General features: G+C 39.0%; 1 protein-coding gene and 1 long non-coding RNA gene across 18 annotated transcripts in view; one reads left to right on the forward strand and one right to left on the reverse strand.

The window, feature by feature from the left end:
- Positions 1-269: 269 nt before the first annotated feature.
- Positions 270-4454, forward strand: LOC309327556. Its single transcript, XR_014150561.1, has 2 exons — positions 270-2906; positions 2979-4454. It is a non-coding gene; the product is annotated as an uncharacterized lncRNA (long non-coding RNA).
- The window catches only part of CD44 (CD44 molecule (IN blood group)), a 70229-nt gene continuing 56937 nt past the window's right edge, over positions 3711-17002 (reverse strand). For 10 of the 17 annotated variants that reach the window (XM_081834145.1, XM_081834144.1, XM_081834143.1 and 7 more), the window contains 10 exons: positions 14923-15102; positions 14269-14442; positions 13154-13318; positions 11765-11947; positions 11355-11507; positions 9881-10027; positions 8159-8344; positions 7196-7294; positions 5912-5990; positions 3711-4576 (listed from right to left, as the gene is read on the reverse strand). In XM_081834145.1, coding sequence (XP_081690271.1) covers positions 4369-4576; positions 5912-5990; positions 7196-7294; positions 8159-8344; positions 9881-10027; positions 11355-11507; positions 11765-11947; positions 13154-13318; positions 14269-14442; positions 14923-15102 — 1574 coding nt within the window. In that variant the 3' untranslated portion in view covers positions 3711-4368. The remainder of the gene's footprint in view (positions 4577-5911; positions 5991-7195; positions 7295-8158; positions 8345-9880; positions 10028-11354; positions 11508-11764; positions 11948-13153; positions 13319-14268; positions 14443-14922; positions 15103-17002) is intronic. The other 7 variants (XM_081834139.1, XM_081834147.1, XM_081834146.1 and 4 more) reach the window with 6 other exon arrangements.

The raw sequence follows: 17002 nt of genomic DNA on the forward strand, positions 1-17002 counted from the left end.
TACTCTGGGTTTATCTAATGCTGGATGCAAGCCTATCATTATCATTCTTAAGATTTGTGTTACACCAGCTAGCCAGAAGCACAGAGGCAAATACTGCTTCCATTTTTCAAAAGTAAGCATATGAAAAATTATAACAAATCCCATTCATGTCAGTTTTGGAAACAGACAAACAACTGTGTTTTTGAAGAAGTGTGCATGCACACGAAAGCTCATACCAAGAACTGACTTAGTTGGTCTTTAAGGTGCTACTGGAAGGAATTTGTTGTGTTTTTGAGGTGTGCTTTACCTGTTGTGTTTATGTGCAGTTGTATCTCAGAATTTCCATGCACCAGTAATCATACTTTTTATATATTAAGAATTTGAATGTCTCTGATAATAAAGAAGCTCTCTGAAAAAGAGCTACTAGTGGAAAGGCTGGCAGGATTCTCTGTTGCTTTCACTCAATAAATGTAGCACCTTTACTGTGGCATATTCCATGGTATAAAATATCCCATACGGAAGCTAGTTGTCATCTGCCTTAAAAGTACTCTATAACTATTCCTTTTTCCGATTCCGGCTTACCTATTGTGAATTGCCTTTAGCAATTGCTGAAGTGGCAAATCACTCTGAGCCTGATGACCGCAAGTGTGTGAGACAACAAAAGGGGAAAGCCACAAAATCTCAAGATCTGTGCATGTGTTCTTTTTCATATGCAACTATGGGCGAAATCCTATACACATTCATGTGGGGGTAAGTTACATTAAACTCAATGGAACTTACTTCCAAGTAGATATGTGTAGGACTGTGCCGTTTAGGGAAATTATTGTGCTCAGGGCCTTTGAGATCATGGCCATTGTGTATATGATCAATTTGCAGTTCTTCCCTTGAAATGTGATGTGATCCATTTAGAATACATCCAAAAGAAACCATAAGCCTGGTCTTTGACATTGATTGGAAGTGTTCATCTGGGAATCGAAATGATGTACTTGTACAGTTCCTGTACCACATTTTGTGTAAAGACTAATGAATGCAGATGCGAAAACTTTCTATTAACTCTGGTTACTTTCTTGTATATTGTAATGGGAATGCCTCATTTACTGAATATATATTTTTTTGTAGTTTATAGTTCTAATTCTCCTAATCTTTATCTATACCTCCTTTAGTAACTACAGTATTTGCTTTTAATACTTTCTTACTGTGTGAACTGATTTCTGTAACTTATGTATAAAACAAAACTGGACATTCTTTATATACTGGAAATAATCAGCGAAGACAATATTTCACTAAGTGTTGTACTTTTTATGTACATATCATCAATAAATGTGGATTCATAATTTTAACGGTTAGAGCGAGTGTCAATTATTACTTTTCAACTCTGAAAAGAATATGTGATGTGTTTGTGCAAAGTATTTTATTCCCCAACACTATTTCTACTTAGTATATGTAAATCTCTATTTTAAATTACTTATACATGGGGAGTTTTTTGACTCAGCTAAGGAAGTCTGTCCTTTTCTGGCAAAGAGGTCTGAAACCATACATCTGACACAACCAAGCTTGCCATGTTACTTAAATTTTGTGCTTTCGATATGCCATAGTTGATCAGAGAATAAATAATCTAAAATCAAAGGTCTCCAGTTGTCCCAGTGCAACGTGCTTTCTGGGCCAACGCTGTCCATGCACCACAGACTGTTACATCAAAGCAGGTGAACCAATGGCAGCTGAAGGACATTGCACTTGGGTAGCAGACTTGTCTCTTAAGCAGCTAATTATGTCCAACACAGAAGCGGAAAACCAATTTTTAAACTCCTAAGCAATGATGCTTCAGTCAGGGAGTTGGTGAACAAAAAAGGGCTGGAAAACCACTTTTATTATTTTATTCATGTCAGGACCAGGGATATTGGGTGTTTTTGTTTAAAGGCTATATCATCTGGCTTCAACTTAGAAAACAATGGAGATTATTTTCTGTAGAAGAAAACTGCCAAGCTTCAGTAAGTGTTTATAACTTTTGGAGACCACCAGTGTCCCTGATACAAATGGGGGGGGGGAGCAATGAAATAAATAAGCCACAGCTGTTTGAACATGCTGGCTAGAAGGAAATCCTCTGCCAGTGACTCAAGGACATCTAAAACTGTGCCTTGGAAAGGGAGTGAATGAATGACATTCTAATTGTTCCCACATGACACTAAAACAGTATAAATGGTTCTCTCCACTTGGAAAGAATCCACAGAGTGGGGGCTTTTAAAAGGTGGGTTCAAAAAGAGGGTATGCTGCTAGGAATCCATAGCATTTCTGACTGTAAAGAAAACTAGGATTTTGCAGTGGCAATGGTGAATAAAATAAGAAACAATTCATAGTGTTATTATCTGACAAGGTGCAAACATGTTTAAACAGCCAGAGCAGGGTGGAGGGCTGATGTTTGTCTACACAGTGTAGTGTGATCCAGATTAACAATGTGGTACAGATATCAATGCTTACCCCGAGCTGTAGCATTGATGCATGGAACACTCCTTCCACAAAGAGGCCTATATTTCTGCATTGGTATGATAATGTGTATGGTGTTAATTAGGAAGTAATTAGGAGTTTTTAGTTTTTTTTAAAAAAATATGTCTCTTAAGAAAATTGGACATAAGAAGAACAAGGAACTGTGGTGATATATTTGCAACTATTTACTGTTATTCAGCTTCATAATATTTGTCTTTGATTTTCTCAGAGATTTTTATGTTAGTTTCTTCTTAGTCCTACAGGTGAGTTGTATTTCTCATAGCATTTGACATGTGTAACCAACAGGCCATTTATAGCTTTCTACTGGAAAAGAAGTGATCATTTGCTATTCATCTCTGTGGCATATGGAGACTGCTGTGGTTATTTTTATGTGCCCGGTGCAATCAAATGAAGTGTCTGAAGGAAAGGTTAAAACCCCTCTCGATGTTGGAGAGGGGTTTTAACCTTTCCTTCAGACACTTCATTTGATTGCACCGGGCACATAAAAATAACCACAGCAGTTGGTTGCAAATATGATTCAGGTAATATGAGACGAATGGACTGTGTACATGCTAGTTTCCTAAGAAGGAACATATTCTCAGCAGAGTGCAACCACCACCATAGTGCTGCTATGCACAAAAGCAACTTATTGCCCACACACGGCCTGCTAGGATGGGAAATGTGTATGCAAAGGAATGCTGTACATGTGTGGTTCTTGGACCTCTGAATGGTTCTTGGAGCTACCAGTAGCAGACAGTGTGTTGCAGCAATGGCACTCACCTGACCTCTGATCAGCCACATTGCTGCTGCTTTCAGGAAAGGAAAGTGTGGTGCAAATGTACCAGCAGAGCCAATCTGGCACCTCTGCTAGTGTGTCAGCACTGCACCAGCCTCCCCTTCTTCCTAGTAAGCAGCTGCGATACAACTTATGAGTGCCATCACCCCACCCAACCATCTAACTAGGAGTTACATGTGCTGTTTCTGACATTAGGCTGGCAGCCATGCATGGAACTCCAAAATGGAAAGAGTTATTTGAAGTAGACACAACACCCAGACACATAGGGTTTCGATTCAGACCCCCAATTCATTGGAAACATACAAAGGATCCCATAGAAAATCTACTGTTGTACATCCATTATATCTAAATGTGGTCTAGTCAAATGGAGCTGAATTAATACTTTAAACAAATATTCCAACTATGAACCATGCAACAGATATGCAACTTTGAAATGCAAAAACAACATCACAGATTATTTAGATTATAGAGAATAAAAATTTATTTGCTATAAAATCAATTTTATTCTTACTCGCCTTTCCACCCTATTAAAAATTGTTATTGGACATTCCTGGAATTTTTGGACAAATTTGTCTGTCTGTATTCAATTACTTCAGCACACAATTCCAAATATCAAGAAGTGAGTGAGATTAAAAAAGATGACAAATCCTTCAGGGCTAAGTGACAAATAAGAATTCTGTTCTGAAGTCTCCCATTGCAATTAATATTGATGTTCTAGGCCTCAAGGTTATGCTCAGTACCTTAATGCCTTAAAGGCACTGGCTAGAGATCCTGGTGACTCCATTACAATATAATGAGGGGAAAGCTGCACAAGTTAGGGGAAATAAGTTGAAGTTGGTATTCTGCCTTATCAAACAGTAGACCACAATTGGGAGACGGGTGATGTTGGTGGTCGCCCATCTGAACTGGGCAAAATTAAGCAATCTTGAGCAGAGGAAACACGACATTTTTATCTTGTACCTGACCATTAAAAATAGAGAAAGAAGAAAATGTATGCTTAATTATGCTTCAAAGACATCAGTAGCTCATTGCATTTGTGAGTTCTAGTCCCAGTTCCGTGCATTGTTTTTTTGCTTCTTCACCTCTGATGAAATTGGATTGGCGCAGCTCTCTTACACGCCACTCTTCAAGGCCACTTCTTGTTGGTTCTGTGTTTCATCAATTGCCTGGAATTCATCTGTTTGGTTTTCTGGCTTCTCATCATGCACCAAATGAACCATTTCCCGAGATCTACTGGCTTCTCCATTCAAACCACCCTTGTTTTTCTCATTTATGCCTCCTTTGCCATTGTTGATAATAAGTTTTTGCTTCTGTCCACATCTAATGGAAAGGGAAAAACATGGGATGTCAAAGCACATAATCACATTAAAAAGTGAAGTAAAACTCACTGATTCTATCTGGGTTAATCAAAGCTTTACAACATAATAAAAGTCCAGCATCCTGTCCTCACTTTGGCCAACAAGATGCCCATGGGAAACCTGCAGGTATGCATGTAGTATTTTATCTTGTGATATTCGAAGAAAAGCTACGTTTTCAGTTAGGATGCCATTTTGATTTATAGCTTCCAGACTGAACCATTTTAAAGGAAATGTTATCTGCATTTGATCATGGTTGGTCTGTGCTTGTCTGCTTCTTTCAAGACAAAGGAAGAAAATAGCAGCTATGAAAGGTCAGAGTCTATCATTAATTGGTAAACGTTTATGTCCACACTTAGATCCATGCATCAACTTACAAACTAGCAGGAAATACTTCTGAAAAGTACCTTCTGTGTGGTAGATAAGATAAAAACAACAACAATGAAGTAACATGACTTTGATAGGACTGGAATGCAGATTGCAGCCAAGGTAGTAATTCTCAGTCCACAGTCAGTGGAGAGGTGTCCGCTCATGACTCAAAATGGGTTAACAGTATAGGATCATCTACAGTTACAGGCAGGTGGGTGCTTTGCTGCGTGGCAAAGAAGCCCACAAAAGTTACAAGCCTGCAATTTTTACTATCGTGCTGAGAGCTGGAAGGAGGAGAACAAGGAGCTCCATCTCTCCTCTAACCTACTGCATTTCTATGCCGGGCCCAGAAGACAGGGCTTCCTTGCTTTGGCAGCCTACTTGGTTTCTATGCTGGTTGCATAGGACGAAAGGAGAGCTCCATCCCTCCTGTGCCTGCCTGCTCTCACAGTGGCCACCTAGATGTCTATGGGATGCCCACATGCAGGACTGAGCATCCTTTAGGAAAATACTTGTATAGTGCAATTTCATGTCAAAGGGGAAAAAAACACATTAAAAATACATAGTTGACAACCTCTCTCTCCCTCGCATCTATCTATCCATCCACACACCCACTATAAAAACAAGAAAAAAATAAACTTACTGATTACCAGCTAACTATTACAGTTGCAAGGTTAAAAGATATTCAGAAGCATAAAGAAGTTCCTTCATTGCTTACTTATTTAAATATTTACCAGCCACACTTTTGTATAAATGCACTATTGTGTGCCTTGACGTGTGCTTTTCAATGGACATCTCTTGAAAGAAGGAGCTGCTTTCTCCTTTGTATTATTTAAAGATGTCAGATCTTGGATGTTGGAATTTCCCAGCAACAAGACTAAAAGAAAGTTCTGGCACTAACCAGTGGAAATTTACAAAAGCCATTCCTTACCTCCTTCGACTGTTCACAGCAATGCAAACACCAAGTATCAATGCCAGTGCCAAGAGAGAAGCAACTACAATAAGCCAATCTGTGGGTGGAAGTTCGAGGGAGGGGAAAAAAACATGGAAACTTTTACTGGCTAGTCATCTGGATAGAGAGTTGACACAGTAGTTGACATAGTATCATTAATAACCCCACTTTATTTCCTTAAAGGACCCATGCTTATTGTTTTCTTTCAATGTATGAAGCAACAGAGTGAGGTTTCCTCTCAGGTCTGGCTCACAAATATTCTTTCCTCCCCTGCATGCCCATATAAATGGCAAAAATAACTGTATGGAGACTCTTTTGTGAGAAGTGGGAAGCATACAGAAACCCGATCATAACAGCTGGTACACAGCACTGCTGTGACTAAGAAAATGGCTGCTGGTTGTTTCCAGGTTCTTCCTTTGTTATGCTAAGATTTCTCCACAAGGCTGTGTATCCACATACAAGGCTGCATGAAGGAAATACTGCAAGGAACTAGCATGGTGCTGCAATATTATTTTTAAAGGTGGGTTCAGCCAGGTGCCTGCCCCCGCCCCTGGACTCCCCATCTCTGACCCAGATAGGATGAGCTAGCAAACAATGATGGTGCTGAAAAGAAACAGTAGTAGCTGCTGCCTCCTGCTTCCTCACAGGCTCTGTCTGGCAGTGGCAACTAGCAACAATGACACTGAGGGAGACCAGTGATAGTGACTTGCCCCCGGGCTCCCCAAGAACTGATAACTAAGTTCCTGAGACTTTCCCTCCTGTTTCCTGCTACACTGACCATGTAAATACATGACAAAAATGAAGCCACTTTATAATGAATCTGGTGGCCTATGTAACCAAGTGTTTTCCTTGTCTGCCTGGCAGAAGATCCTGAAATGTAAGGTGACAGTCTTGCCTAGACTGAACCTTTAACTTAATTTCTCAGTGATTTAATCTAAGAAGTTCTACACACAAAGCATCTAGAGCTGTGGTTCCCAAAGTGGGGCACACGCCCCACACGGGGGCAATTTGAGAACGAGTGAATGGCCTTTTAAGCTTCCTCCACGTGAATAGGAGTTCACTTCTTAAATAATAAGAATTATATGTCACCGGGGTGGGGTGGGGAATCAGGATTTTAGAGATGCTGAGGTGGGGCATGGCCATAAAAAGATTGGGAACCACTGACCTAGAGGCTCACCACTTCCAGTGGTGGCAGTGAGAGGAGCCATCACAAACCAATAGGACTTTATAATAAACATAAATGGTAAAAGTAAAGACACCAACCTGGTATGATAGCCATTCGTGGCTCGCTTTTTGGCGATTCCCCTGTCTGGTCAATGTGTGTCCCTCTTCCGGACCCCTTTGCGTCATTTGGGTTATCACCTAGATAAAAAACAAACAAACATGCATTGCTCACAAAACATTAGAGCTGTGTTATATAAATCTGGAGCCCTTGAGTTTTCACAGACAAAAAAAATACATGATATTGTCAAAGGAAACACAGGTGCGTTGAGTTTCATAACAAGGCCCTATTCCTTGACACGGGAATGGTAAAGTACAAGGATACAGCAGTGCTTAAGCTCCATATAAACCATAGTTTCCTCAGAGCTTTCATTTGGGTTTCTCCCTATCACACCTTGTTTGCCAACCATTTCAAAAAGCCTTCTTTTGTAAAATACTGGCAGGCTATGAAAATTAAAATCAGTTTTCCAAACCATGATAAAATGCTTTCTTCTTTTAAATTTCCAGCTAGTTTATATTTATTGTATTCTTTAGCCCTGTATTTTGAGTTCTTCTGTGAAGTGTATCCCTGTAGCAATCAGGGTGAAACTGCCTTTCCATAACACCACATACACTTATCAAATGCATGCAAACACCGCAGACGTTAGCTAATATTGCTATGTGTAATTGTTTGTAGTGATACTTATAGAAATATATATTAATCTGTTACTAATTTGAAAATAGTTCCCATAAGTGAGAAGAGAGAAAAATCAACTAATCTCCAAAACTGGAGAGACAGAAAGATTGTTGAGAAACGATCACACACCTTCCTTCGACTAGTGCAAACGCATTCATTAAAATCAGAGTTTGATCATGCATCTTTGCAAGAAGCCATGAAATAAACAGAATGTAATCATAGTAAGATTTCCATCTAATAGCTATTTGTTTCCACACCGCATTTCCCCAGGATTTTGATGTATGGAAAAGTAAAGGTTAGCTGAAGTTCCTGGAATTTATAACTCTTACTGGCAGTAGGCGATGATGGATGTCTGTCAGAACCACTGTCAATTTCAGGAAAAACTCCAGGTAATACATAATCTTGAGTGCCATTTACAGCAGGCTCATCTTCAGTGCTCCATTCAGGATGCAGTCCATGTAACTGTGGATCTTGTGTTGATTCTTCAGTTTTGGTTCCATCCTTTGAGACTACTGCTGTTGTAATGATGGTTGAATTAACTATTAACTATCAATTAACCTTGAATTTTGCAGAATTAAAACCGTTTGTTTTGGTTTTTTTGTTTGTTTGTTTTACAAAATTCCTACTATACTGAAAGTTTAAAAAGAACAAAATAGGGAAGGTTGCAATGTTTCTGATCTGCTCATGAAAACTTCCAGTAGTAATGGACAGAGACTCAAGTGATCAACAGCCAGAAGCAGCTCAGATCAAAGTAACATTGGATCCAAGGACCATTTGGCAAAAGATGCCACATTAGAGTATTGGAAATATTGTCTAACAATAAAATTCATGCATGGCTCCTGCTAACAAGCCCATTAACCCACACCACGCTTGGGAAGTAAGGTGTTGTCATTTCCTTCCCTTTTTCAAAACTTAAACAAACCCACTGGCTCAAATTCAGTCCGATTTTTATCTCTACAGAGATAAATATTCAAGAAATGTAAGGCACACCAGCAGTTTGGAAAGCCCAAGAATATGCCAGGAACAACAAAGTGAAATGAATAATCAATATATCAGTTCTTACTACAGATATTAAGAGATGCTCTAATTGTCTACCTAAAAAGAAACACTAGCCACTGAAACTAGGAAGGAAACGAGTCTCTAAAGTACACCAAAGACTTCAACACACTGCCATGTTTAAGCAAGGATCCTGCAAAACCTTACATCTTGGCATTAATACTGACATAAAGACAGTATTTAAAGACATCACTAGGCTCTCAAGTAGGAGATGTAACAGCAGACAGCATAATAGATACATTTTGTGAAGGATCATTAGCTTCACATGATAGCAAAATGACATAATTGAAACAATAAATGCAAATATTTGCACAACGGATTAGAGAAATCATGACCTAAATTGTTTTAGAAAATTATTCCCCTGTACATAGCATACTCTCCCTCCCCCCTACCCCCGCAAAAAAAATAACATATGTTTGGGAAACAGTCAATTTGATCACAACTCAAAATGCAATACTCCTTCAACAAATTTACGTTGTGTAAACCTGCAGTGCCTGGCAAACAGACAAGTATTTCTCACAATCTTGGTGGCTATCAAAATGGTCATGGCTATCACAATCACATGTGCTCCCTTAGCCACAATTAAAGGATATTAATATTAATATTATATTAATATTAATTATATTAAAAGAATAATAATATTAAAGAATACAAGGAATTTTGACAGGGAAATTTCAAAACTGAAGTTCAAAGATATGGAAATGTCATTAGGCTGCAACTGCTTACAAATGATTTTATGACATTATTTTATGAGGTGATCTCCACATGGTACAGTCCCCAAGTAGCAACTTCAACACATTCGTTTTACCAATAAGGTCCTGGCCAAGGTAACAATTTAGTTTCTGTTCCTCGACCTTATATAAGTTCAGGTTACATGCAATTTAATTTTCGGTGTCTGTTCTGTTTTAAAATAGACATGAAAATTAACAACATGAGATTATCTCACCTAAGATAGACAGGGTTAAAAGGAATCCCACCACCATTCTACTGAATACCTGTATGATCAGTATTATTTTTTTGACTTATTCCTCTTCGAGGAACAATTCCAGGAACTAAGACATCTGCTGTTGATTTCGTCGTGTATTTGTCTTCACGACCCCATTGCCTCACTGGTTCTGGGGTTGAATCTTCTTTGGCCACATCTATGGCAATGGTAAATGAATTGAGATTGTAAAAATAGCAAAACTGTTAGCTGCTTTTCACTCTGATCCACTGACTTCTTACTCTACCAGCAGAATATTTCTATCCAAACAACATGCTGGGATGCCAGATTTGCTACAATTCAGAAATTCCAAAAGACTTTCACAGTGATCTCGCTTCCCCCTTGGTTTTATTTTCTGATCCAACATCTGACATCACCAGCTGACACTGACAGTTGATTAGGCGTGCAGAAAATTTCATCAACTTGACAATGACATCTGTGTTATATACTTTTGATGGAAGAGAAAACTATTCATGAGCTACAGCCAAGTACTTGTCAGTTGTGGATGAGAACCCACGTTCTTCAACCTTCTGCTCTCTACTCACCACTCCCTTTCTCACACACTCATTTCAGCTGTTCTACAGGTTTTAACTTGGGCTCATTTTATTATAAATCATGTCATAATTAAATGATCATCACAGCAAACATCATTATTTGACTCTGGGTGATTGGCATATGCAAATAATAATCATAATGAATGAGATATAAAGAATTAAAATGTAAGACTTAGTTTCAGAACCATATTTGTATATCTTGTTTGTTTATGTTCTACAAGCTCTACACATGATCAAAAATTTAAACCAAAGGACATTATGCCCTACAGACTGGCTTGAGAACAAAACAAAACATCAGCATAGAAATATCTGGTCAGGTACTATCAAGTTCTTGTGTCGTGGAATGAATGCTATTGTCTATATTGCCAGGCCTGTTTTTTCTGGAGCCTGCTATATAAACTTGATGGGAGGAACATCTCCTTTAAATGGGGTTTGCATAAAATCAACTCTTAGAACAGGAGTTGTTCCTTATTATTATTAAGGAATAGCAAGCTTGCCTCTAGTGAGAGAACTTTTAATTCTAATTTTCAGAAGGCTATGCCTCAGTACAATTTATGCCCTAATCCCTATTTTGAACAAATCACTTGTCCTTGTCATGTATCATTGCCTAAAAATATCCCCATAGGACACTTTCAACTCTCAGAGGCTAGAGCTAACCTTCAAAAGTTAAAATCAGTGGATTTCCTAGAGCATGAGACATTGATCCCAAAGAATCAGTCCCTTTCAAATTGCCCGAAAACAGCAACCTTATGTTAAAAGGAACAAATAATATTCTTAGGTTAGAATTCCAACCTTAAAATCTAGACATTAATCAACATTTCCATTTGGTGGAAAGGCGGGGTCCAGATTTAAAGAACGACAAATTCTTTGTTTCAAAAGCAGTGCTTCATTTCATACATTGTGATGAAATGAATAGATTATTCAGCGCAATACCTGTTTGTTTGCTTTCACTATCTGAATCAACTCCCATCGGTATACCATCTCTAGAAGTATTTGTGGGATATATTTCTTCAGCACCCCAGCCTGGCTGATGAATGGGAGGTAATGGTTGTTGAGTTGAGTCTTCATGATCGTTGTGTATGACAGCTGTTTGGTGAATCAATGATGAACTTAGGTTTGGACGTGTTAAAATACAAAATGATGGCTTTTGCAAGCCACTCCCCTCCCAATAACTCACTGCGCAATGTTCTCAGCTTTACTCATAATGTAATGCAATTACATTTCTTGTGCACCTTACATGTTCAACTGTATTTACTGACTGAAAATAAGTATCCAGTTGTGAGCAATGTGATTCCCCACACCACCACCAATCACCACATAATTAAGAATGGATCTGCCACAACTACCTGTATGATAGAAATTATCTATGTTATTGTTTCCAGCTGGAGGAATAACTTCTATGGGTACTTCATCCTTCGTGCTGTTTGTAGAATAATCATCTTCTCTTCCCGATTCATGATGTATATCATGTACCGTTGGATCACGAGTAGCAACTTCATGTTTGATATCATCACTGGAACCCACAGCTATGATAATGATGGTTGGGTTGGGTTAATGTTAAGTGTTCTGTAACATTTGCAGAACTACATCCCACATGATTTGCTTAGCATCGCATTTAATTTTTTAAAATTAGTATTGCTAATGGATACCCATTACCAGATTTTAGTGGATCTCAATGCAAATTTAGTTTCCTTACAAACCAGGACACAAAAGGAATATAATTCATTTGGAATATGTCAACAGAATGAAAAAAACAAAAACAAAACAAAAATGCACACTTCCTCTTTATAGTTACATGAAATGTTTTCTTTTTATTCTAACTTTCTGATAGAGGAATACTACTAAGAAGCAAAAACAAAATAAAAAAATTCCTTCCAGTAGCACCTTAAAGACCAACTAAGTTAGTTCTAGGTATGAGCTTTCGTGTGCATGCACACTGAAGAAGTGTGCATGCACACGAAAGCTCATACCTAGAACTAACTTAGTTGGTCTTTAAGGTGCTACTGGAAGGAATTTTTTTATTTTGTTTTGACTATGGCAGACCAACACGGCTACCTATCTATAACTGGTACTAAGTAGCAAGTTATCTCTAGATATTTGCAGTGTATTTTATTGTTACTTAAAAGCTTTACTGTGTGCATGAATGAAAAATGGACGTTCAAGGCTTATACCATAACTATAGGTAAAGGTAAAGTTAGGTCTAGTTGTGGCCGACTCTGGGGTTGCGACGCTCATCTCGCTTTATCGGCCAAGGGTGCCGATATACAGCTTACGGGTCATGTGGCCAGCATGACTAAGCCACTTCTGGTGAACCAGAGCAGCGCACGGAAACGCAATTTACCTTCCCGCCAGAGTGGTACCAATTTATCTACTTGCACTTTGATGTGCTTTTGAACTGCTAGGTTGGCAGGAGCAGGGACCGAGCAACAGGAGCTCACCCCATTGCGGGGATTCAAACTACCAACCTTCTGATCGGCAAGCCCCAGGATGAGAACAGAAATTGCACTCAAGCAGTGCAGCAGGCTCCATTAGCTAAGGTGGTACCTCAGGTTAAGAAAGGTTTCAGGTTAAGAACAGACCTCCGGAACGAACTAAGTTCGTAACCCAAGGTACCACTGTAATTGATTTCAGTAAGATTAAAATTGCAACCTGTTATCTAGCTCAATACAGCAGCCTAATTCATCTAGAACGTAACAAAGAGAATATCTGAATTTTCTTCTTCTTGCTTGTACCTATATGTGAAGTTTCATTTCCATGCACGTATTCAACTGAAGAAATAATTCCAGGTACAAAATAATCTGTTGACGTGTTTGAAGGATGCCTGTGTTCATTGTTCTGGCCAGGATGTGCTTCTTGAGTAGAATCTTCATGGTCACTACCACCATCAGAGACCACAGCTGTCACAATATAGTTAGATCATTCATTCATTCATTCATTACAATGCTTATGTAATCTATTACGAAATTGTTTACTGAGAGGCACATTACCTGGCCTTCTACTGCACATAGATTCAAGTTACAAGAAAGGAGATTCCAGCTAAACATTAGGAAGAACCTTCTGACAATAGGAGTAGCCTAACAGTGGAACGACTCCCTTAGTAGGTGAGGGACTCTCCTTCACTGGAGGTTTTTAAGCAGAGATTAGATGGTCAACTGTTGTGGAAACTTTTGTTGAGATTCCTGCATTGCAGGGGCTTGGACCAGATGGCCTTTGGGGGTCCCCTCCAACTCTATAATTCTATGGTTATGTATTGGGAGGCTTCTGACTCTTTCTAGCCCATCAGCATCCCTAAAGGGCATGTTGATGGCAGAATTTCCTTCAAAAGATTTCAATGAAACAGATTGGTTTAACAACAAATAAAATTGTATCTCTACAAGACTATTCATGTAAAGTTTTGTTTTGTTTTTGTAACTTGGAGGCGTAATGCCAAGTAGCCCTTCAGCCCTAGATTTATTTGTATTTTACCTGTCCTTACTACTCCACCACTAAATTACTCCATTCATAAGTCAGTGGTCACTGTCATCCCTGAAAGTCGCAGTTATGGCAATTTATTTCTGTACTTTCTGCATTTATACACCCACCTTCTAACAGTGACTCATAAAAAACACACACCTGGGTTTGAAGGCTAAGTATGGAGAGTCGTCTCCTGTAATTACTGACTCTGCTTTTAAGCGGGTTATGAATACCATTATTTTGTTGCAAATGAATGGAACTTTATTATCAACTGGCAGAGAGAATGAGAGTAGTTGGGATAGCTCTTCAAATGGAGTACGGTGACAATGCAGTACATTTGAAAAATAATACAAAGAACTGCAAATTTATTAAAGTTCTATTTCCTGGGAGGTACCTGTATGATGCGTCTCCTTTTCATGCTTTCCTTCACTTGAAAGAATAATTATAGGTGGGATATTATCCATAGTTGTGTTTGTGGTATCTTCATCTTCACTTTCCCACCCAGGATGCATTGCATGTGGTTTTTGTGTGGTGTCTTCCTGCTTGCCATTATCACTGGAGGCAACAGCTGTTGTAATGATGGTTTGAATATTTTTCAAATGTTACATAGGTATCGTTCTTTTCATCAGTTCTTACTAAGTGCTATGTTTTGTTGAATTGAATCAATATCGTATCAGGTTTTTAAGTATAATTACGTTTAGTCTGATGGCATTTACCTACTATGATTTACAGTTCAAGTACCTTTCATCCAACACCAGAAGAATTAAAAGCCATTAGAATTCCTGTACTTGGAAGACACCCAAGGAGATGTTTCCATTTCAAGACTGCTTCAACTTGGAAGAGTTATTTCAGGCAGGAGATAATCTCAAGCAGCAAACAAATTTTGCATACTTTTTCATCACACCATGCTTCCTGTGTTTAGTGAAAGTCCATTTATTTAAATGGAGTCAGGATTACATCTTTACATAGTTTGAGATAGCTTCTAATTTATCTAGAGAGATTACTGAAAAAAGAAGTAAAATGTTTTTACTATTTTTCCAGTCAATACCTGTGTCTGAACGTTCATTTTCATGCTCACTTTCAGCTGCATGAAGAATTCCAGGCAGCAAATGATTTCCAGATGTGTTTGTGAGATGTTTTTCTTCATTATCCTGTCCAGAATGCTCACTGTGCAACATTGTATCCCGACCGGAGTCTTCATAGTCAGTGCTATCACTGGAGACTACTGCTGTTACAAAGATGGCTGGGTCAGTTTTGAATTCTCTGCTTTCACATGCGCTTCACTAAGTGCAATTCTACTTAACCCTAACATGGAAAGTGGAAATCAGTAACCACAATAGCCGTTTTAGATGAGACAGAACTATAGCTCTATCCAAAACGTATTCTATGGCTATAAAATATACACAGAAAACAGGACCAGTATACCTGAATGAGCGTCTCCACCCCCATCGTTCTGCCCGGACACTGAGGTCCAGCGCCGAGGGCCTTCTGGCGGCTCCCTCACTGCGAGAAGCAAAGTTACAGGGAACCAGGCAGAGGGTCTTCTCAGTAGTGGCACGCGCCCTGTGGAATGCCCTCCCACCAGATGTCAAAGAATAAACAACTATCTGATGTTTAGAAGGCATCAGAAGGCAGCCCTGTTTAGGGACGTTTTTAATGACTGATGTTTTAATGTATTTTTAATCTTTTGTTGGAAGCCGTCCGGAGTGGCTGGGGAAACACAACCAGATGGGGGTTGTTTATTATTATTATTATTATTAATTATTATTATTATTATTATTATTATTATTATTATTATTTCTAATTTAGCTAAAAGATTTAATGATAATGAATCACTGCCTGTACCTGTATGTGGCATTTCCTTTTTACTCGCTTTTATTCTGAGGAATGATTCTAGGTGGCTAATTAAATTTAGATGCATTTGTAAGGTATTTATTGTCACTCTCTCAGCCAAGATCATATACAACCATCTCTGCTTCATGAATCTTTTGAAGCCTCTTGTCTGGGAAAGCAAAACTTTCTGCCATAGGACTCATTTTGCCGGACTCTGGAGTATTTATAAATACTTGTCCAGATCAAGTCAACATAGGCCTTTGGTCATCAACCTCAATGGAAGACTAAAGTAACCCAGTCTAAAAAAAGAAAAGGTAAGAATAGGTGTTTTTTTAAAAAAACCTTTTCATTTTTTTCCCTCTAGCTGCAATAAATTTGCCTTCACTGCCCAAGAGGATATAAACTAGCCTACATGTGTGAATCATGAGAGGAATCTTTGTAGTTCATTCCAACAGCTGCTATAATAATGTCTGAATCTGTTTTAAAGACAACAAATGGTAGCCTGATAAAGAATAGACCCATTAAAATCAGTGGACTGGAATAACATGAATCCATTCATTTCAGTGGATCAGCTCTTGATTTAGTTAGACAATACCCTATGTTAGCAGTTTCCCCCTCATAATTATTTGATGCCCATCTTATCTAGCTTTACGGGCACCATCAGAATTTTAAAGGTAAAGGTACCCCTGCCCGTACGGGCCAGTCTTGCCAGACTCTAGGGTTGTAAGGCTCATCTCACTTTATAGGCCGGGAGCCAGCGCTGTCCGCAGACACTTCCGGGTCACGTGGCCAGCGTGACAAGCTGCATCTGGCGAGCCAGCGCAGCACACGGAACGCCGTTTACCTTCCCGCTGGTAAGCGGTCCCTATTTATCTACTTGCACCCGGAGGTGCTTTCGAACTGCTAGGTTGGCAGGCGCAGGGACCGAACGACGGGAGCGCACCCCGCCGCAGGGATTCAAACCGCCGACCATGCGATCGGCAAGTCCTAGGCGCTGAGGTTTTACCCACAGCGCCACCCACGTCCCACATCAGAATTTTAGGTGAAGTCAATTAAAATATTAGGTTAAGGCTTAAGCAGTATTAATTATTAGGTTAAGACTGAACTCCATATGCATTGTCAAAGTAATAAATTCCATCTGGGGAAACAATAACCTCCAATCTAACATGCCACATTTCTCAAATTCTTTCCCCAAAGAAGTATGCATGGCTTCATCTTTAAGAGGACTTCAACCCAAGAAGACTTCAAAAACATTTCTGTTTTGCTTAGAAATTTACTGATGTGCTATGCAAGCT

The sequence above is a fragment of the Podarcis erhardii genome (genome assembly GCF_964252035.2).
Source record: "Podarcis erhardii genome assembly, chromosome: 1".
NCBI classification, from domain to species: Eukaryota; Metazoa; Chordata; class Lepidosauria; order Squamata; family Lacertidae; genus Podarcis; species Podarcis erhardii.